This window comes from Malurus melanocephalus, unplaced genomic scaffold, assembly GCF_030028575.1.
Source record: "Malurus melanocephalus ecotype Western Australia unplaced genomic scaffold, MMel_1.1 scaffold_79, whole genome shotgun sequence".
NCBI lineage: Eukaryota > Metazoa > Chordata > Aves > Passeriformes > Maluridae > Malurus > Malurus melanocephalus.
Genome location: NW_026623311.1, coordinates 1,694,280 through 1,715,065, shown reverse-complemented (window position 1 = coordinate 1,715,065; position 20,786 = coordinate 1,694,280). Strand labels below are relative to the sequence as shown.

The window sequence follows — 20,786 nt, the reverse complement described above, 5'->3', positions numbered from 1 at the left end:
GATTTGCAAGGACCCCTTCCTAGTGACTAAGTTGTTGCAACTAAAAGCATTTCTGTCACAGAGGGAATCAGAGATGGCTGTTATGGGAGTGTTCAGAAGACTGCGAAATTAGGTCAGCTTTACGTTGTCAAATTTAACATTAGTGAATTAAAAATTAGTAGCTCACTTCATGCTAATGGTTAAATCTTACATAATGTTAATCTGATCACTCTGCATACAAAACTGTTGGTCTTTAAAAATCAGTTTAAAATTGGTTCTAAGTGCACAGTACCCCAGAGCTGATGCTGCAAAGCTGACAGTGCTGTTTACAGTCTCTGATGGTCCTCAGCTGTTGAAGTTTGACTTGAGAGCTCCTGAAGGACACACTCAAAGTCCAAGTGAGCTGCCTTACTCCCTCACTTTTCCTTGTTTATGTCACATGGTTTTATCTTGTTGCACACCCCACAAACACTATTTGTATTTTTTTCCTGTTCTTGCCTGTGTTCCATCTTTGAATGATATCCTCTCTATTTACAGTCAGTTGTGCTAATCAGGTCTCATGTATGCCAGGTTTTGGTGCTTGGGTATATTTTACTTTGGCCCTTTGTTGATCACAATCCTTAATGTACTTTAAAAAATTGTGTCTAAAAATTATGCCCTCACAGTGCTATGAGGTACTTGTATAATGCTGCTGGTTACCCTTATATTCAGGGTCAAGGCAAGCCAATGATAATTATATCATTATTAGTAASTATATTTATACCTTGTATGTGTCACAAGTCTCTGCATTCATTACAGTTTGTGTAGTCATCTTAAACAGCATTGTTTTGCAGTTGATTATAATGCTTCTGAGTGTTTTTTTTTTTTGCTGAGATCTTTTTGAAATATAACCTCTGGAGCAGTCTTTTTTTCCTACATGACATGTTTTTTCACATAACTACCAAAACTTCTGTGGCGTATTCACTGCTTTGATGTGGAGTTCATAAATGTCTTTGACACCCTGTCYGAGCAGGTGAATTCATTCTCTGACATTAAGAAGGTACTTTTGGGTCAAATGAAGCCTAGGTAAGATGGGGTCATCTTAATGTCAAAGGTAAGGTCCTCAGGGAAGAGAACTGAAAATAGATCTCCCTTCATTATCTGTACTTATAAGAAACTGTATTACCTTTTATTTCAGTAATGCAAATACTCTATAATTACAATTTAAAAAWATATATATGGGGTGAAAGAGCGTCCCGCAAATACCCAGCAATCTGTGGCCAGCAGATCCCAGCAGGCCAGAGTTTCCCCCTGGATGTTTCATGACTGTGTCAATCTGAAGGATAAAGGGGAACTCCCAGCAGGTGCCAGCCTGACACCAGTGTGAAGAACAGCACTATGGCATCCCTTTGGGAGGGCTGCTGGTGGCCAGTGCCAATAAGTGTTTGTGTTACTTTCTTAAGGAGATGAAAACAACTTCTTTTTTCTTCTGGGTAGTGGCAGTTCAGGGCTTGAACAGGTAAACCTGAGAGATTATTCCTATATTCTCATGACTTGTCCTCTTCACATCAAGTGTTCTGTTAAGTGCTACTATTAAACCAACGAAAAACCCCTCTATAATTCTATCCTCCAGGGGTTTTTAATGCCAAAGCTACACAGTGGAAAATAGAAAATTAGCTGCTCTTTTACTTTTCCTCTCGTAATGCTTTCTTTTTCTCCTCTGATGAATACCTGGAAGTGTCAGAGCATTATCCTTCAAAAAAGATAGTCTGAAGAAGGCAGGCATGCAATTAGTAAATGACATGATTTTTCCATTCYTTATCTGTTGAAAAAAGCAAAACAACAAAACTCCCCAACAGCAAAAAAAAMCAGCCTCATAGGTAGAATAAAGCATCTGTTTCAGTCTTCTAAATAGCTGCCTGAAAAAAAAAGCCAAAGAATATTTAATCTTTCCAAAGCATATTTGATCTTACATGTAAAAATAAGATATTCATACAGCTACCTTCTTTACCTCCTCCCAGAAAAACACAGGTAGATATATTACAGTGGAGAAGTGAATAATGGACTGGGAAAAAGTTCTGGCATATTTCAAATAACCATGGCAACAGCCCTGGTTTTTCAGTTAGTTGGGGAATATTTCACCAACTACCATATAGCTGTTGAATGACTGCTGGCAACTGACTGTGCCTTTGGAGGGGAATGTGTCATGTGATCAGCTCTTCCCAGATCTGTAGTACATCTGCTACCTTGTAAAGTTTTTTTTTAACAGAATTGCTGGGCAGTAAGAAATGAAGGCATGTGTTTTAAATGGAGACAAACAATGCAAATGCAAACGAAATATGCAAAACAAAATATGCAAATACATAAACAATATAGCTTTAACCCAGTGAGGACAATAAATTCAACCATAAGGAAAGTAAAATAATTACAACTAATATAATATGTGTGGCTTATCAGAAGAAAATAAGTCTGTATATGGTCCAGGACTTGTTTCAACACAGTACAAGCGTTATTTTACTGGGGTAGTCTCAGCCAAGGACACCATGAAAGATGTCAAAACCTGTTGTCAGGTTACACGGAAAGGCTACCGAACAGACCAGCTCTTCTGTAGTGCTCAGAAATATGGTTTGCAGCATGAAGGAGAAATGTTTTTTTCTGAGATTTGGTTCAGAAATGTAAGATTCATATTTCCTTGTTTTCTTAAGCTACAGGGCTGAGGAATTTACASATCACATATGTAGGTACAATGACTACTGTAAAAACCCATTAGTCCTGCCTCAATCTCTCCACGGAGCCTCAATCTCTCCATGGAGCCACAATTCAATTAAGAAAATTTAAAATTGCGTTTCAGTAAAAATATATGCCCTGTGGAGACCTCAGCACATTTTGTTGTTTCTCTCTTTTGGAATGGACATTTCCCATCCATTAGATATTTATGAAGCTGTTTCAACACATGGATGGGTAAGGATATGGCTGACTTGCTATATTAACACACAACTTCTTACTTCATTCTGTGACTCAAATAATGTTGAAGAGGTAAGAAGGAAGAATATTGAACAGCTAAGAATTTCTTGGGTCTCTGATGGAGCAGTTTAATTTAGCCTTATTTTTACAAGCATGTAATACAACTGGATGCTTTGCAAGAAGAGATATTAATTTTAGGAAACACACTGCCTGATTCAAAGCTACCAATAAAAAGATTCCTTATGGAATTTTAAAAGTTCTTGAGACCCAGTCTGAAGCCAGAGCACAATCTGCAGATATTTATGTGCAAATATTTCTGGTCTGTCCCATCTTTCAGAAACTATCTGAAATTAAATAATCTTTGAATTTAACTTACCMATTCCAGTGTTTTTAAAAGCTGTGATCATGATGCCTATGAACAGACTTTTGTATGTAGTCTTTCTGAACTTCTAAGACTTGGCGGTGAACTAGTTTTCATAAATTATTATTATGTAAAAAACACACCCTCCCTTTGTTTTTATATTTAACAGCCCTCCTTCATTTCAGAGAGCACTTTTCTCTTAGACATTGAAGTGAGTCATACATGAAATTATTAATAATCTTTCCTTGTGTTTGCCCTCTGAGGCAAAAAGAGYCCTACAAGTTCCTTTCTGATGCACCATGTGTCATTAAAATACCATTTTTACTGTAAGTTTTATTTTAATTAAACAAATGGCCCAAATGGAAGTAAAAAAACAGGGCATACAACCCCTCCTTATTTTGCAGAGTACTTAGTTATTCAAATGGCTCCATTGAAAAAGCAGGACTATTCAAGTGCACAAAGCACATGAATGAGCACTGTTAAAAGTGAACATTTACCACCTATAAGCTGTCAAACCTCTTGTGTAACTTGGCAGGATTTCCCTTCTGAATGCCCCATAGAGTGACCTAGAAAAAGGTTGCTCTGTCAATACTGACATTTGGGAAGCAGCTTAAATCCCTTAAACCAAGCTACAGGCATTCTGTATTCAGTTCTATCAGGTGCAGCTGCTTCCCACTGTGCTGCAGGAGGGCTGCAGTCACTGGGCAGATGCTGGCTCTGCCTGACTTCAGGGATCATGGAGGGAGAAAACAGGAATACAGAAGGTYCTGGAGCGATGACTCAGGGCTTGTTAACACCGAAATGCTCCAGATTGTCAAGGAGTGTGAGAAAATGGTGTATGAAACTCATATGCCTGTATGAGAGCCAACCAGCTTGGCTCTTTGTGACAGAGGAGTGAAATGACTGCTTAAAATGCTTTTTTTTTCCTGAACTTGCTCACTGTTCTACTGCTTKGCTTTTCTTCAGAATTTTTATAGCAGAAGCAGTTAGAAATAGATGTTGGCATTTCAAACTGAGTAGTGAGTAGTCCAAGTAGCTTTAAAAACAARTCCTTAGAATACTTCTCTTAAACATTAGAATCATGGAGTGGTAGAATGTTTGAGTTGGAGCGAGTCCTGGTCAGGTTCATCTTCATGACATAAGGTTGTTCAAAAGCCTGAGACTGAATATTTCCAGAGATGGGGTATCCACAGCTTCTCTGGGAAACCTGTTCCATAAGCCCTCATAGTAAAGAATTTCTTSATTGCATCTGATCTTCATCTACCCAAATTTAGTTTAAAACCATTCCCCCTTGTCCTTTCAGTAGAGACCCTGACAAAAAGCCCATCTCCAGCTCTGCTGTAGACCCCCTTTAGGCTCTGAAAGGCTGCTGTAAGGTCTTCCTGCAACCCTCTCTTCTCCACACTGAACAACCACACTCTAAAAAATCCATGTCTTTCCTGTCCTGAAAATCCAGGTCTCATGAGAGGAACAGAATCACTCCCTCCACCTTCTGGCCACTCTTCCTTTTATGTGTAACACGATACATTTGGCTTTTCGGGCCGCAAGCATATGGTGCTGACACACATTCAATATGTCATCCACCTGTATCCCCAAGCCCTCCATGCAGTGCTGGTCTTAACTATAATTGCTTCAATCTGTATCCATGTTCGGGATTACCCTAACCCAGGTGCAGGGCCCTGAACATGTCCTTATCAAAGTTCATGAGGCTTGCTCAAGCCCGCCTCTCCAGCCCATCCAGGTCCCTTTGGATGGCATCCCTGCCCTCCAGTGCTGTCGACTACACCACATCRCTAAGTGTCATTCACAAACTTGCAGATGGTGCATTAACTTCCTGTGTCATTTGTAAGTAAGGAGGGAAATGAAAAGTCAAAAGAAAAACACTGCTTTTCAATGCTTACAAATCTGTATTTACACATTAAGATGCAGGTATCTATCATATATTCTTTGTTGCAGTACTCTGTGGGGAATGCAGTCATACTAAATTAATGTCAATTTTAGTTTAGTTTATGTTTTAGTTAGTTTAGATGTATTTTCCATGTCTAGTGTCTAACAGAARCTCTTCAGCAGTAGCTGTAGGTGTAATTCCTTGTAACACTTTACTTGAAAGAACTGTCTTTACAATCTTTTTTTTTTTTTAAAAAAAGTTATCTTTCCACAAATCTAGATGCATTTTATTAAGAAGGAAGTATTCTAAAATCAGACAGACAGACAAATTGTAATAAGAAATGTAGCAAACTGAATTCCTCTGAAGAAATTTATTTGGAAAGTTGTTGATTTCACAGTTGCATAATCCCCTTTTTAACATAATGCATGTTTTAAAATGTTTTGGACATAAATATTTTAAGATCATTTTGTTTTGTTGGTAACTAAACCAAGCCATTTGTGTATATCATGTATTAATGAAAGAAATTGTGTAGCTTTCTATCAAAAATAGGCTAATTTTCCTAGCAAATGTAGGTGACTATGTAAAGACAGGCCATGTTTTCAGTGGGGAGTATTTAAGCTACACTCTGGGTATCAATATTTTATTTTTTCACTTAAATGAAAATACAGAAAATCTAAAAATCCGAGTAGCTTTACACTTATTTTAGTAGATGACAGTAAGAGCAGAAGACTGGAGAGTTAACTTTTAGCCTCACTGTGGGAGTGCTGGAAAAAAAAAGGCAATACTAATGTAGTGTAGCTGCATCAACAAGTGATTATTGTGATTATTCTCTATGAGCAGAAGGTGGTAAAGAAGCAATGGGGATTTTAAGTCACAGAAAGAGAAACCATAGCTTTTGCCTTGAAAGAGGAAACCAGTGAAAAAAAGTGTGCCTTGCATCTCAAAAAAGGTAATCAGAAGGAAATATTTCAAGCTWGTCTCCTTCTGCAACTGTCTTGCACTTTGGTAGCACTTGGGATATGTTCTCTCAGCTTTTGTAAGCAAACAAGGAGCATTAGGAGCAAGCAAGCCTCTAACACAAGACAGCATTGCTTCTGAAACACAGTGGCATCACACAGACTTTAAAATCAAGAGCACAGCAGAAATTTCAAAAAGCTCTGCTCAACAATTGATTATTTTTCCCCCTAGGATATAATTAGAATATTGATTTGCTGTTACAACTTAAGTTTGCTAATAATTTGTCTAAAAGCCAAAATTATTTAAGYTTTTGCCAGATTAGCTAAATTTTCAGATCCTGTAAACTTACTAGTAAAACCCTGGTGTGTCAGGGTTGGTAAGCCAGGGTTTTGGTTACTCAGACCATGGAACTCACTTTGCCAAGCCTGATTTTCTGAGGGATCATGGGATTCATCTAACAAAGAAGGGAAAAACCATATTGGGTCAGGGACCTGCCARACTAGCGCAGGGGGCCTTAAACTAGATTAGTCAGGGGAGGGGGCACCTATTCTTCCCCATCCTGCCATTCAGGTGCCAACACCTGTAATGGATGCCCAGAACAGTGCAAAGGCATTCCAGGTACTCCAAACAGTGAGTCAGCTTTATCAGGAATCTGGCTTAGACACCGCTGTACAAATGCAAGTAGTGTGGGGAACAAACACGAAGAACTATAGATGTGCATATGCCTGTGTGGATATGATACCATGGCCCTCATGGAGACATGGTGGGAGGGCTCCTATGACTGGAGCTTTGGAATGGAAGGTTTTGGGCTTTTTAGGAAAGACAGGCTAGGGAGACGAGAAGGGCATGTAGCYCCTATGTCAATAACCAGTTGGACAATGTGGAACTCTGCCTGGAAAAAGATCCAGTGAAGAGCTTGTGTGTGAAGATTTAAGGGAGGGCAGGAGCAGGGGGTCCACTACAGGTCCCTCAGTCAGGAGGATAGTATGGATGAAGCCATCTGTAGGCAGACAGGAGCAGCCTCACATTCACAAGCCCTGGTCTTCATGGATTTCAACCACCCTGATATCTGTTGGAGAGACAACACAGCAGGACATGAAAAGTCCCCAAGGTTCCTCGCATGTGTCAACAACAATTACCTGACACAAGCAATTGAGGAGCCGAGAAGGTGCCATGCTGGACCTTGTGTTCACCAAGAGGGAGGAGCTGGTGGGGGATGCAGTGTTCCAAGGCAGCCTTGGCTGCAGTGACCACAAGATTGAGAAGCTTAAGAACCTCAGGGCAGTGAGGAAAGTTCACAGCAAGTCCACTGCCCTGGACTTTGGGAGAGCAGACTTCAGCCTCTTCAAGGATCTGCTCTATCCTTCCATGARATAGAGCCCTGGAAGGCAAAGGGGCCCAAGAATGCTGGCTGAATTTCAAGGATCACCTCTTCCAAGAGCAGGAACTATGCAGCCCAACAAAGAGGAAATCAGGCAAAAATGCTCAGAGGCCTTCATGGATAAATAAGGAGCTGCTGAACAAACCCAGAGCMAAAAAAAAGAAGCTTTCAGAAAGTGAAAAATGGACAGGTGGCCTGGAAAGAAAACAGAGGAATTGTACAGGAACTTAGAACAAGGTTAGGTAAGTCAAGATCTGGTTAGAACTGAGTCTGGACATGGATACTAAGGATAACAGAAAGGGTTTCTATAGGTATGTTGCAAACRAAAGAAAGAATAGAGATAATGTGGGCTCTCTCTGATAGAAAGTGGGAGACCTGACTACCCTGGACAAAGAGAAGTCTGAGGTTCTCAAAGACTTCTGTTCCTCATTCTTCAACAGCATGTACTCCAGCCATGCCACCCAGGTCAAAAAAAGACAAATGCAGGGACTGGGAGAATGAAGACCCTGAGCCCACTGTAAGAGAGGATCAGTTTCAATACCAGCTAAGGAACCTGAATGTGCACAGATCCATGGGACCCGATGAGATTAATCTGTGGGCCCTGAGGAATGGCAGACTAAGCTACTGAGCCACTCTCCATCATATTTGAAAAGTCATGGCAGTCAGCCATGATAACTGAAAATAAGGGAAATCCAACCCTCARTTTTAAAAAGGAGAAAGCAGAAGATCTGGAGAACTGCAGTCCAGTCAGTCTCACCTCTGTGTCGTGCAAGATGATGGAGCACTGCTGAACCCCTGGGCAATGAGGCCACACCAGCCTCAGCACTGTAACTGCTATCTCACCTTCTGAACCGACTTATTCATATCGCTTTAGTGAAGAGCAGTGCTTGAATCATATGCAAGCTATGCTGCTGAGCAAGCAGGGGTAACCTTTGTCCTTTGTTTTCACCTTCATTTCTCTTCTTTCATTAAAAGATGTAGTTTGAGATTGGTTTTTTTTTGTTTGTTTGTTTTGTTTTGTTTTGTTTTTTTTTGGTTTTTCACAAAAGTGCCCAAATGGCATTATTAATTCAGTGGAATCAAATTGTTTAATTCTGTGGAATGAAAGTAGGGACAGTCACATCCCTGAAAGATCATTAAGAGAAGCAATTGTTAATTGGTAGTTTCTCTCTTCTTGTTTCTATAAATGCTAACATTTACTTTTTTTTTTTTTAAATAAAATTACTCAGCAATCACTATAAAGTGTCCTTTTGTATACCATATCATTATGAGGAATCTTCCACGCATAAATAAGGTAGCCCTAGTTTACTCTAGTTTAATCCTCTCTGAGGATGTGAACCTCCATGTCAATTGCTGATAAAGTAAGTGAATCAAGTCTAGTTTGCTCTGAATGACTGTATCTACAGCAGTGATACATGTGYTTTGATACTGATTCACTCCTGTAGYTGCTTTTTTTAAACTTTTCTGAGTATGTTAGACATGGCTTAAATTTAAGGCTTTCAGTATTTTTGCATGAATAATATATCCAAATCAGAGGAAAGTGAATTTCAGTGCCAATCTGGGGACTTGGACTTTGAAAATATTTGAATATATTTAGCCCTGGAAACMGTTCAGGTATATGACTGAATTCTGGTATATCTTATAATTGCTCTCTATAGTACTGTTATGAATTTCATGGCCATAGCAAAGTTTCAGATCTTTTCTGTTCTCATTCCTGTGACTGATTTTATAAAGGCCTTCTTGTCCTCTGTTTTCCATAAAACTGAGCAGAACATAAAAGGCAAAAAAAGTTTATTTCATCAGRTGGGTGATTTGACTCCACATCACAGACCAAAATGCTGTCCTAATTTCTTTTAGATTTTGTACAATGAAGAGTAAGTGTTGGTGCTGCCCCACAATATTTGTAGTCCAAGTGGTAAGGAAAGAGGCTGAAGATGGACACAGATGGGTGAAGAAGGACAAAAGATAATATTGGTCAGTGCACCAGCTAAAATAAAATGAACCRTCTGTGTGTTTTAGAATAGTAGAGCTCTGTGTGTGTGAGAGGGGGTCACTTTCCTCAGGACTGCCACCCCTGAGAACAGACCAAAGAAGCAAAAGGCTTGCAGTCTCGGTTGCACTTTGGTAATGGAAATCCCCTGCTCTTCAACTGGCTGTTTCCTACCGTTGCTGCTGCAAAATCAGATTTGGTCACTGGTATTTCAGCCTATTTTCAAACACAGTGCAGCAGTTGCTGTGGTTGTTAACATTTCATGGTGGTAAAAAGGTGGAGATTTTTCATTAATAAAAGGGAGAGCTTCTTCTCACAGCATCTCCCCATCTGTCCCATGTCCAGACATGACAGTTATACTTTTAAGAATACTGTATTAAAAGAGGAATTTGTAAAAAAATKCAAGTGTAAAAATAATCATATTACCTAACCTATTCCATTAGCTTAAAAATGTATACATGCAGTTAACTACAGTATTAAAGTTCACAAACATAATTGAACAACACCAGTCTGTCAGCATACAATAACTACATATTTTATCTAGATTTTCAATTGCATGTTTGGTTCTGTATAATGGCTACTTTCATGGACTTCACATTTTTGTACAATTACCAGAGTTTTGATTCAAATGCTGAAAACTAAGTTTTTTTWAAATATTTAAAGGATTAAACTGAGGGTCCCCTTGTGTAAAATAACTTTATGCTTAASTGAACAAATATGTGTGGACCTGTTTCCTGTACTCTGTGCTTCACTAACAGAGAGGTACTGATGTAAGTGTATATGTCAGCATTAAAATGGTTGCTCAGTTAGCTGAAAAGACAGTTTCTGCAAACACAGAACATCTCTGGTTTGCATGTATATAGATGTTCCTCATTGTTAAAGACCTTGATAAACAGATAAGGTTCTCATTACCTTAAAGGCCTTAGTCATCCCATGGGCTTTYTTTGCAAGTAGACTTCCAGCATGGTGCTGCTGGAAATATTACTGTTACTGAATGCGTAGTTAAACAGTGWAAAAAAAGTGGACTGCCATATTTAAAATTGAAATGGAGAAATAAAAACAATGAAAACATAGAAGGTGTAGAATAGATGTGATGTAAAATAGCGGAGAGGYGATCAGAAGTTATTATTATAAAGTAACATCTCCACTCACCCTCCGTGTTGACAGTATTGAATTAAAATCAGGAAACTACGTGACATATCAGATGGCAACAATTGTAGTTATTGTTTTTTCCTCTGTGTCTTTTTAACTATATCAATTCTGATGTGAACTTAGGTCATAAAGCAAAACAGCCATAAAGCAAAATGTATGAAAGACATYAATGAACATTCAAGTACTTTTGAAAATTTTCATGGAGTTTAGGGGAATGATTTCATACTAACTTATGAATTTCCAGAAAGACCAACCTAAGGCTGTCAAACAAGAAGGATGTCAATCCAGAAKTAAGAGAATAAGTAGGTCTTTCAGGGAAAATATGTAGATCACTTTGCTGGTGTTACTGAACTCTGTTAATACTGAACTCTGTGTTTAACTTTACCCATCACTTGACTGGTTCACCTTTATGATAGCAGAGATGTGAATCAGCAAAATTAACTAAATGCTGACTTTTTATTGTAAGAAGCTTTTTTGTTGTGTTTAAACAGCCTGGGAATGGAATAACTATTTTTTTCTTGAACCAGGGCCATCTTGAGCAGTGTTCTCAAAATGGATGCTTCAAGGAGTACTGGGTAGACACTGACCCAAGGATTAACATGACAACATAGACTCTCTTCTGTAGACTAAAGCCAGTGAGCTTTGGATGAGTTTGTTTTGTGCTGGGATATACTACTTAATCTGCTGTGGTGGACAAGGGATTTAAACAGCTGGCTTAAATGAAATTATAGAAGAAGGGTCAGAGTCAAGAGTTGTATTTGCCTTTCTTTCATAACATACTAGAAGAGCTAAGACTTGCTTGTGGAGAATGCAAAACAGTAGACTTATTAGGCCTGCTTTTCTAGTATTGCTATTTTATTTAAAGAGTGAAGGTCTGTGCTCTGCCAGCGTCTCACAGGCAGCTACTGTGAGACCACATCACAGAGTTGATGTGTGGTCTTACAGTACATACAAATTATTAACCCCTGGCTTTCAGTACTTAGTTAATGTCATACAAGGTTTGTCTGTCTGGCTGTGGAACTCTAGCAGTACAGAGCTGTCTCTGGAACCAATTTAGCCGGAGAGATCCCAGCTGCAAAGAGAATAAATTGGTCACCGTGCTCCTAGAGTACTCATTGGGTACTCCATGAATGAGGTGCATTGCCTCATCTGCCAGGTAGGTATGTAGCCATTGAAAGCATCTGAGGGTCCTCTACGACAGCTGACAGCCCCAGACTAATGYTTATTTTTCTGAATCTTTGCCATTTTTTTCCCAGCTAGCACTTCATTGGTAGCATTTCAGAATTTATTGGAGTTTGTGCTTTGGGTCACATTCATGCTATGAAGGAGAGCAACAAGAATGTGAAGATGCTTCTATACTGATTTATCTGTGTATTTTTCTTTCTTCACAGCATTTTGTTTGCAGATATTGTGGGATTCACTAGTTTGGCATCACAGTGTACTGCCCAAGAGCTGGTAAAACTGCTGAATGAGCTTTTTGGAAAATTTGATGAATTAGCTACAGTAAGTACAACATTGTTATTTCATTTAATTTGCGTTTCCTTCTGGAAAATGATGCATGAGTTACACATGTTAGAAACCTGTAATAGACTGATTTAGCCCCACATGTCACGAATTTCTAAAACTTCCTATTAATATTTTAGAGAAAAAAAACCTCTTAATTGTTTAGGGAAGAAGTGTAAGTGCTGTTTTAAAGTATACTTTTCTTCCTCCTTCATGCAGTCCATCAGAGTTCTTCATTGGTTTTGTTTGCATAAAATAGAGACAATTTTTTAATATTTACATTGAAAAAAATCAGAATAATGGAAAATACAAATATTGGCAGTTTGGCATAAAATCTGTGAAAATAAGATAGAGAGTAAAATTCATTCTTCACAGAGAGCACTCCTTTACATAGAAATGATGGTAGCTTTTCAGAGGTTACTGTAGGCAAAATAGGACCCATATCATAACTGATGCCTGTGTTTTGGTTGTTGCACTTACATTGTACTAGATTCCCCAAGGAAGAGAAAATGAGAGAAATATTCCTGGCCGATAACTCCAAGCAGTCTAATTTGACAGGAAACATTTGATGGGAAATGAGGGGAATAGCTGTGCCAGAAAAAGTCACGCATCTTGTTTCAAATTAATTTAACAAGATGCTGAAAATGTGTTTTCCCCCTGAACAAAGTGGAGCTTCATCAAATCTATCTTATTTGCCAGCTGTCCTTAAAACCACATTGCACTTCCACATAAATTATGCTTCTTCATTGTCCAGCTATTTTGCCTTCAGACTCTGTGCAGCAGTCTGGGGAACATATTGGTTTAAGCCCTCAACATAAACAGCATCCACATTTTTTCAGTCCAAACTCACTTCTTGATGCAGTCTTTTACATGAGAGATTTAAAGTGTGTGGACATTTTGCATCTTTTTCTCYCTTTTGATRAACAACTCTCAAGGACCCCAAAGAGAAAGAAATCTTCTGCTCCACAAGATGCTAGGGATGAGAAAGATTTAATTAAGTGGGTTTGATCGAGTGCTATACTCTGATTTGCATAGATGTTCAAGTAATAACAGAAAAAAATTGTACGTTCCCTTTTTCCCAAGAAAAGCAGATTAACTTAGATGCTTAGTAGAAATGCAACAGAATTATAGGGGTTTTTGGCATGAATTTGTGTAACCAATACATTACTGGAACTACTGGCAGYGCCTCACAGAGAGCACAGTTCCCTAGCCCACTGTCCTTCATAGATTTATGCCTTAGAAATAAAAATTGACTTCCATTTAGCTAGTCAGTGGTAACAGCTTAAGTGGCTTAAGAAGTTCAGATTGCCTCCTTACTTTGATTTCATTTTGATTTCATTACTGAATTTTATCCTTTGTATGTCAACCGGACTTCTAATAAGCTCTTTTAAAACTTATAATGCTATTATTTGTGGAGTCTTCATAGCTATGAAATACACAGCCGTGTAATAAACATGGAAGTACTGTAACATAACACAAGATCACATGTGCGCAAAGAAATACCTAAGCCTATGATGTGTCCTCGCACTGAAGCCGATGAGCTAGCCTGCCATGCCTGCTCTCTTAGCAGTGGCCACGTGCTGCCAACAGGAGATGTCAGTGACAGCAAAAGGCAGATACTAGGCAGATACCAGCTTTTGGTGCAAGGTCACTTGTTGGTCAATGAAGAAGCAGTTTGGGGACAGCAGAAGAGCAAAAAAGCCTAGTTTTTCTGTTGAACCTGCAAGGATCATTTTTTCAAATTTTAAATAAATCCCATGTTTTCTTTCAGCTATGTGAGGAAGATTTGCTGCTTAGGGGTACTTTCAGTTCAAATTGTGCTTGTCTGAGGTGTGATTAAGGACAGATATACAAGCTTTCCTTAGCASCTTGTATGTGATTGAGGGGGACTTGTAATTGTGTCTCCTGCAGTCAGAGAAATGTGCTGAGAAATGTAGCTTTTCAGAAGCATTCTGATCTATTGGTTAAAGCACTTTCTAGATATCAGCTATTAGGTCAAAACAGAGAACTGAGCTGATTTTAAAACTGCTGTGCTTTAGTATTCAGCATGATTACAGAGGAAACTGCAGAGATTTTGAAGAAAAWTGTAACAGTGTTAGGTATGCTCCCTGTGACTATTAAAGTGCAATCTGTGAGTGTGCATGTTGTGTGCTATTTAATGGCAAACAATGTCAACTGGAAGGTGCATATTTATGACAACCCTTATTAAAACAATTGCTCTGTCTTAAAAATATAATACTTGAAAAGAATCCCCATCACGACTGTGAAAAGTGTAATAAGTATAAGGCAGCATGTATTTGCTGGGAGCCTCATGAGAATCTTGGCGCTTTGGCACATTGACACATTGTAGGAATAGTGAGTCTTTGCTTTTTGACAGTATAGTTCTGCTAAAATTTGTCCTGACATTGGTAAGGCACATAGTTTTGCTCTCTTGGAAATGCTTCATCTTTTTTTTTAAATCACATTAGCTTCAAATATCGCTACAATTCATGATAGGGAGTTCTGAAGGCAAACCTTCAGTTTCAATATATTGTCATTCAATTCCTTTGAAAATGTACTTTAGCATTCTGCTAATAGAGAGGGGGAAAATATCCTGATCTTACTTCCTCCTGTAATTAATTTCCATTTCTATCATGTCCTTTCATGTTTATTCACCTCCAGAGAAAGTATGGTTTTTAAACACTTACCTTGCACACTGTATWTTACCTTGCAAATCACTGAATTTTTGGGAAGACTACTAGGGAAGAGATGGTCAGAACATAGTATTTGAAATCATAGAATCATAAAATACCTTGAGTTGGCAGGGACACATAAAGACCATCAAATCAAAATCCCTGCTCCTTGCAGTACTACTTAAAGCTAAACCATTTGACTAAGAGCATTGTCCAGATTGTCCCTGAAAATGATGGCATGATTTCTGTTTTCTTTTTCACAATAGCACTGTTTGGTTTCTTAAAGAAACAGTCTAAAGTAATCATATTTCACAGAGAATTTTGTGGACTCTTCAATAACTTTAAGTCCTAAGGCCAACTTCAGTCACTTTGAAGAAAGGAATGTGAGTCCCAAAAATATAAACAAAAATGAGTGTCATTATTAGTATTTTTGAAGGAGTGTAACTTCATCCTAGACAGATTATCAGAGAATCAACATGGGAAGGTGCTGTTGTGAATGCCTCGGGGTTCATTTATATGTCTGATTACTGAAATTTTGTAATGTCACTGTCTCTGGGCACCCTGATATAAGCATTTTGGATACATTTGTCCTTGCAAGGGTTCACTTGGGCATAARAATAATAGGCACTGTCCTGAACACAAACTTGGTGAAGTTTCTCATAAGGCCTATGAATTCTTGAACTCAAAAAAAATTATTTCTTTTGGATTTTATCTGCCACTCCGTCTTAGTTTTTTTTTTGCTCTGGGTGTTACTTTGGTGTTTTTTGGTTTCCTTCTGTTAAACAAGAGTAGCCTCGTGCAGTCTGAGATTTGGCCCGGTTGATAGTCATTCTGCATTACATATTATCTATAAATGCTTCAAGCAACTGGTCTTTGAATGAGGGCTTCAGATGCCATGCAAATCAGCCTTTGATACTACAGCTAGCTTTCAGTTTGTCATTCTTCAGCTTACTTGTAAGAGTGGCAAATTTCAATGAGATATAATCATTTGTATTATGCCATCATGGTCAAAGTTCTATTATGTTTTGTTGCAGTTTAGACATGCCCCAAATATTTTATTTGTATTATGTCATCTTAATAGAAAAGAGGAGACAGTTCTACAGCATCCTGCATTTTAATGAAACAGGTTTGATTTTTAGAGAAGTTTCTATTTAATTGCTTTTTTCTTTGGTAATTTTTTTCACACATACTTCCTGCCTCTAATCTACATGGGGGATTGATTATTTTTCTTTGGAAAGTCAGATATTTCCCTTTCAGCATTTGTCTTGTGGCATCTTGGACTTCTAAGACTTTTCATTTCTAAACAGATGAGGGTAAATGAATTTTAGGTGCTTTTCAAAGGACATAATTAGAAAAGGATTTTAATAGTCTGAATAAAAGTTCTTATTTTTTCGTGCCACTTTTGGTGTCTCATCTGTTAGGTAGACACACACCACTTCCCTGTTCTTTCCATTTACAGTTATGCATACCTCCAGGCTTTGTCAATATTTGTAGACTGAGTCTATTTTTATTTCTTTCCATATTAATTTAGTATCATTCCCTGATTGTCTTTTTAGCATTTAACAATTTTTACTTTGCATATTTCAACATTAATGAAGTGGYGACCTCTGCCAGTTCAGGCTCAAAGGTACTGAACTAAAAAATATTGTTTCTGAGCCTTAAGCAAAGAATTAGTAAGTAATATTTTTAACCAACTTGTGTGTTTGTTATCTGTCAAGAACAGTCAGCTCTTTGCTGAGCATTGAACTAGATTTTCCTAGTAGTAATAACTCAAAAAATTGCTTATATTGCATCTATAGAATGTTTTTAGCTTATATTAGGGTAATTATGATGTATTTTTAAAATATAAAATGAACCAAGTTTTGTGGCCCGGTTAAGATGGGAAAATGAGGGGTGGAAAACATAGGTATAAACTTACAGCAAGTAACCCTTCTTTGAGAAAATTAGTGTGCACTGGGGGTGGATATTAATATAGGCTAATTTTAAGGAGACTTGTCTCCTCATTTCCCCTAGAAAGCCAGCACAGACACAGGTTCCCACTGAGGCAGATCACCATATAAGTTTAAATCCAGTTCTGAACAGCCATCTGGAGAGGTCTCCTAGAGAGACCAAAGGAAGTAAACTTTCTTAAATTAAAGTGGTCTTAATTAATATGCCTGTGACTCTATAGGATCAGGGAATGATGATATATGTATGGTGGGAAGCTAAAGTAAGTGTCTGCTGACAGTTTTCTACGCTGAAAGTTAACTTYACACACTAAAAGTGTTGTAGGAACATAAAAATGGGCAAGTACCACAGAGAGTAGGTCTTGCCTATTTTACAGCATGTTTTAGGTAAGAACATATTGTACTTGGTATGCTAATTCTTGGTCACAATTGTTGTCATAATTTGTATGCTTGTGGTAAATTACCAAATTCTTCCTGAATTTGTATGCTGCAAATCTGTAGTTTGCATCATTGTACAGGACTGTATTAGATTGTTCCAATCAGCCTCAAGTGCTTGAAGTGTGGGCATATGTACTGATGCTTACTGTTTTGACCTGTTGTGCAGTTAGCCTGGAGAAAAGTATTTCTAGAATCTGGAAAAATTTCCTGAAATTTAGAGATTAATTTTTCAGCATTTTATACTGTATTTGTTTTAGGCTTGCTTCTCCTGGAATATATCTTCATAAAAAGACAGAATATGAAATGATACTTTAAAAAAGCTAGGAAGGAGACAAGCATGCATGTCAGACATGAAGATTGTTTAAAATATTCTTGGTAAAATTATTTTTCATTTCCAAATAAATTAATATATATGACTGTTAAATGGGGTTTCACTCTCCAGAACTAAAAGTATTTAACATTCTTGTTTTGTAAAATTACACTCCATGTGAAGTAAGGAAAGAAGTTGTTGTGAGAATGAGAATGCACAGAAAAGTTAGGCCAAGAACCAGTTGATCATTTTAGGTTAGCATATATAAGTGCCAATAAAATTGAAGGAAAGCATTTGAAATAAATGTCATCCTTTTTTATAGATATCCTGAATAATTCTACATTTGTTAATGCATTATATGGCTCCCATTATGGTGGATAATTTGTAATGACTTCACAAACACATTTCTAAATTAAAAATATACAAATGCTCATATGGAGATGGCCAACTTTAGTCAATCATTGCCTATCAAGTAATTTTCAGTGGCACTTCTTACACTGTAGCCATATTTGTTTTCCTTGAGTATTTTCTGCCACTGTAGAAGCCTTTCTTTTTAAGTCTATACTAACTCTTATTGGAATAAGTATGTCTCCATCACTCTGGTAAATCAAACTCTGTGGAGTATTGCAGTTTGCTCATTCTCAAGGCTTTTTATGCTGGGACTAGCAGATGTGCAAGAGCTAATGTAAGTTATAAAGTTATTATTTGCAGGATTTATTCCATTAAAAGGTTATTAAAATAATTGTTTAAATTTTTAAACTCACACTTTGAAACCTGTAAAACCTGTGTGAAAAAAAAAGGTAAAACCTGTATGTAGTGAATGACAGGGTCCAATGGAATTTTCTAGTGGGCTATATAGTTTTCATAAGTGTATTATCACTATTGGCACACTGCAAAGCAATAGAGCTAGTGATAATCTCCATGACACTTCATTACAGTTAGRATTTGACTATGAAGTTCATCTGATAAGCTGGTTTCAATAATCTCTCACATTGTGGCCCACATTCAACATAGTTATTAAAATAGATTTAGATGCTATTGAGAGAAATCATGTTGGTAGATCGCATTTGTTTTRCGGAAAAGAAAAAGTAATAGGATAAGTGAAATTTTTGTTTGTCACTAATGAAAGTTGCAGATGGTGTGAGTAAACTGCATCCAGCTCTGGGGCTTTCAGCACAACAGAGACCTGGATCTCTTAGAGGGGGTCCAGAAGACAGTAACAAAAATGATCAGAGGGCTAGAACATCACTCCTGTGAAGAAAGGCAGGGAAGGTTGCCTGGAGAAGAAGACTCCAGGGAGATCTTACTGTGGCCTTTCAATATATAAAAGGGGGCTTATAAAAGTCAGCAAGGACTTTTACAGACCAGGGTCTGTAGGATAAAGGGACAAAAGTTTTTAAAATGAAACTTTCAAAGGGGTATTGAGGTAGAGTTCCTAATCGTTTTTCACGTCAATCTAAACCCACGTTTTCCTCTTTTTGTGCACCTCGCTGTATCTTTTGAGAATACTGCTACAATCTAGAAGACATTCGCTTGGTTATACTTTCTGTGGAATGCTTTCAGTTTTGTTTTTCTCTAAAGGTCTTAGAAGCGTGAGAGTTACAGCTGAGGAAAAAATAGATTTTTTAAAAATGTTTTACTTAATTTTATAAGGGACTATGATATATAAATATACTAATAAAGTTTAAATGTCAAAAAATGTAAACTGATTACTTACAAAGAATCCCTGTCATCATGCATTGAGCTTATAGTTACATTGTACAGCCTTCCAACTAACACCATCCAATTCACAGCCTTTTCTTTTATGACCTTGAAGGAGGGTGATTTGTGCTTCATCATTCCCTTAACAGAAGAACACTGTTCTATGTCCTTCCATAGACACGTGGAGCAGTAAGACACTCACTCTATCTCTGCTTAAAGGAATGAGTGGACTAGTAATCCCACAAAGAGCTATCAATACCCAAATATCTTCCACCAGTCTGTATTAAAATCTTTTGAAATGGGGAGGTCAAAGCTGGTATCTGGCCCATAACTGTCAAGCTGAGCCACCATGATTAGTACTCCATAGAATGAACATTAAAATTGGCCTTTATTCCATAATGTTGTGTATGTGCAAGAGGGTGTAGGTAAATTTACAGAACTGTGTGTCTACATCTCATAATTCACATACRTGCATACACGTGCATGGATGGATGCACATATCTATACAGTATGATAGCTAATATATAGACTTTTATGATTTTKTTCCAATCTAATGAACACCATAATGTAATTGAATAAAGACATAATCTCATCTTCAGAGGATGTAGCAGAAAGTACAGTTCCTTCTGCAAGCCTTTTGCCTCTACATACACATCTGTAGTAAATGATAACTTCTACAGTGATTCAAAGCTTTCTAATCCAATTTTCTACTGGGATTAGTAGTATTTTGGCAGAAAGTGCTATAAATGTTAAATATGCTGCACATGCTATACACATTGGAAATAAGATGCAATGGTAACAGTGGTAAATCCTATTTTGTCCTCCCTGGACACCTCTTTGGAAACAGAATGAAATTCCAGGTTTGYGAAGAGAGATAAATAAGGAATGCATTTTATTGTTCTTTTTTGTCTTCAGGGAGTTTTAGAGATGCTTTGAATTTTCTTTCCCAATTGTCATTTTACACAGAAGTAACTAAGAAAGGGCTGTAACTGTGATGTGGTTAGCCTGTATTATTGAATTATGTCTTGAGTCCCTGAGAACTAGGGGAACAGCTGTATAAATTAGTGTAGTTCCCCTGAAACACATAATGCCATGTTGATARATATGGACTCAAAATTTGATCCCCTTTGCCTACCTGATAAAAATTCAGCTCTGAGTACAGCAAGCTGCTCAGAGGAAGCTGTTGAAATGGAGCTTTCAAAATGAAAATGACTGATAGTCCAACAAGAAAGAAAAGAAGACAACTATGAAGGGAAAAACCCCCAGAAATACTTTCATGAAGGGTCCTTTCCTGAGGGTCACTGATTTCCTTTTGACTCACTGACACCTGTAAGGAAGGTGACCATGACCCTCTGTGGCACTGCCTGGCCCCTCTGATGAAACCCTTGTCAGCAGAGCTGGAAGATTCATCTATGTACCTTTTTCAGCCATTATAGTTCACCACTTTGGCCCTGAGTTAACTCTGCTTCAGTGAAAACTGAGCTATCAGGTATTTGCATTTCGTGGTTTCCCTCGATCCCAGACTTCCATATGGGAAGAAAACATTGAGCTAACAAGATTTTTTT

The 20,786-nt window shown here is 37.8% G+C and overlaps 1 protein-coding gene across 1 annotated transcript in view; it reads left to right on the top strand.

The window, feature by feature from the left end:
- Nucleotides 1–20,786, top strand: part of ADCY1 (adenylate cyclase 1) — a 147,441-nt gene that overhangs the window by 64,452 nt on the left and 62,203 nt on the right. Inside the window, exon 4 of the mRNA XM_057367480.1 lies at nucleotides 12,043–12,154. Coding sequence (XP_057223463.1) covers nucleotides 12,043–12,154 — 112 coding nt within the window. The remainder of the gene's footprint in view (nucleotides 1–12,042; nucleotides 12,155–20,786) is intronic.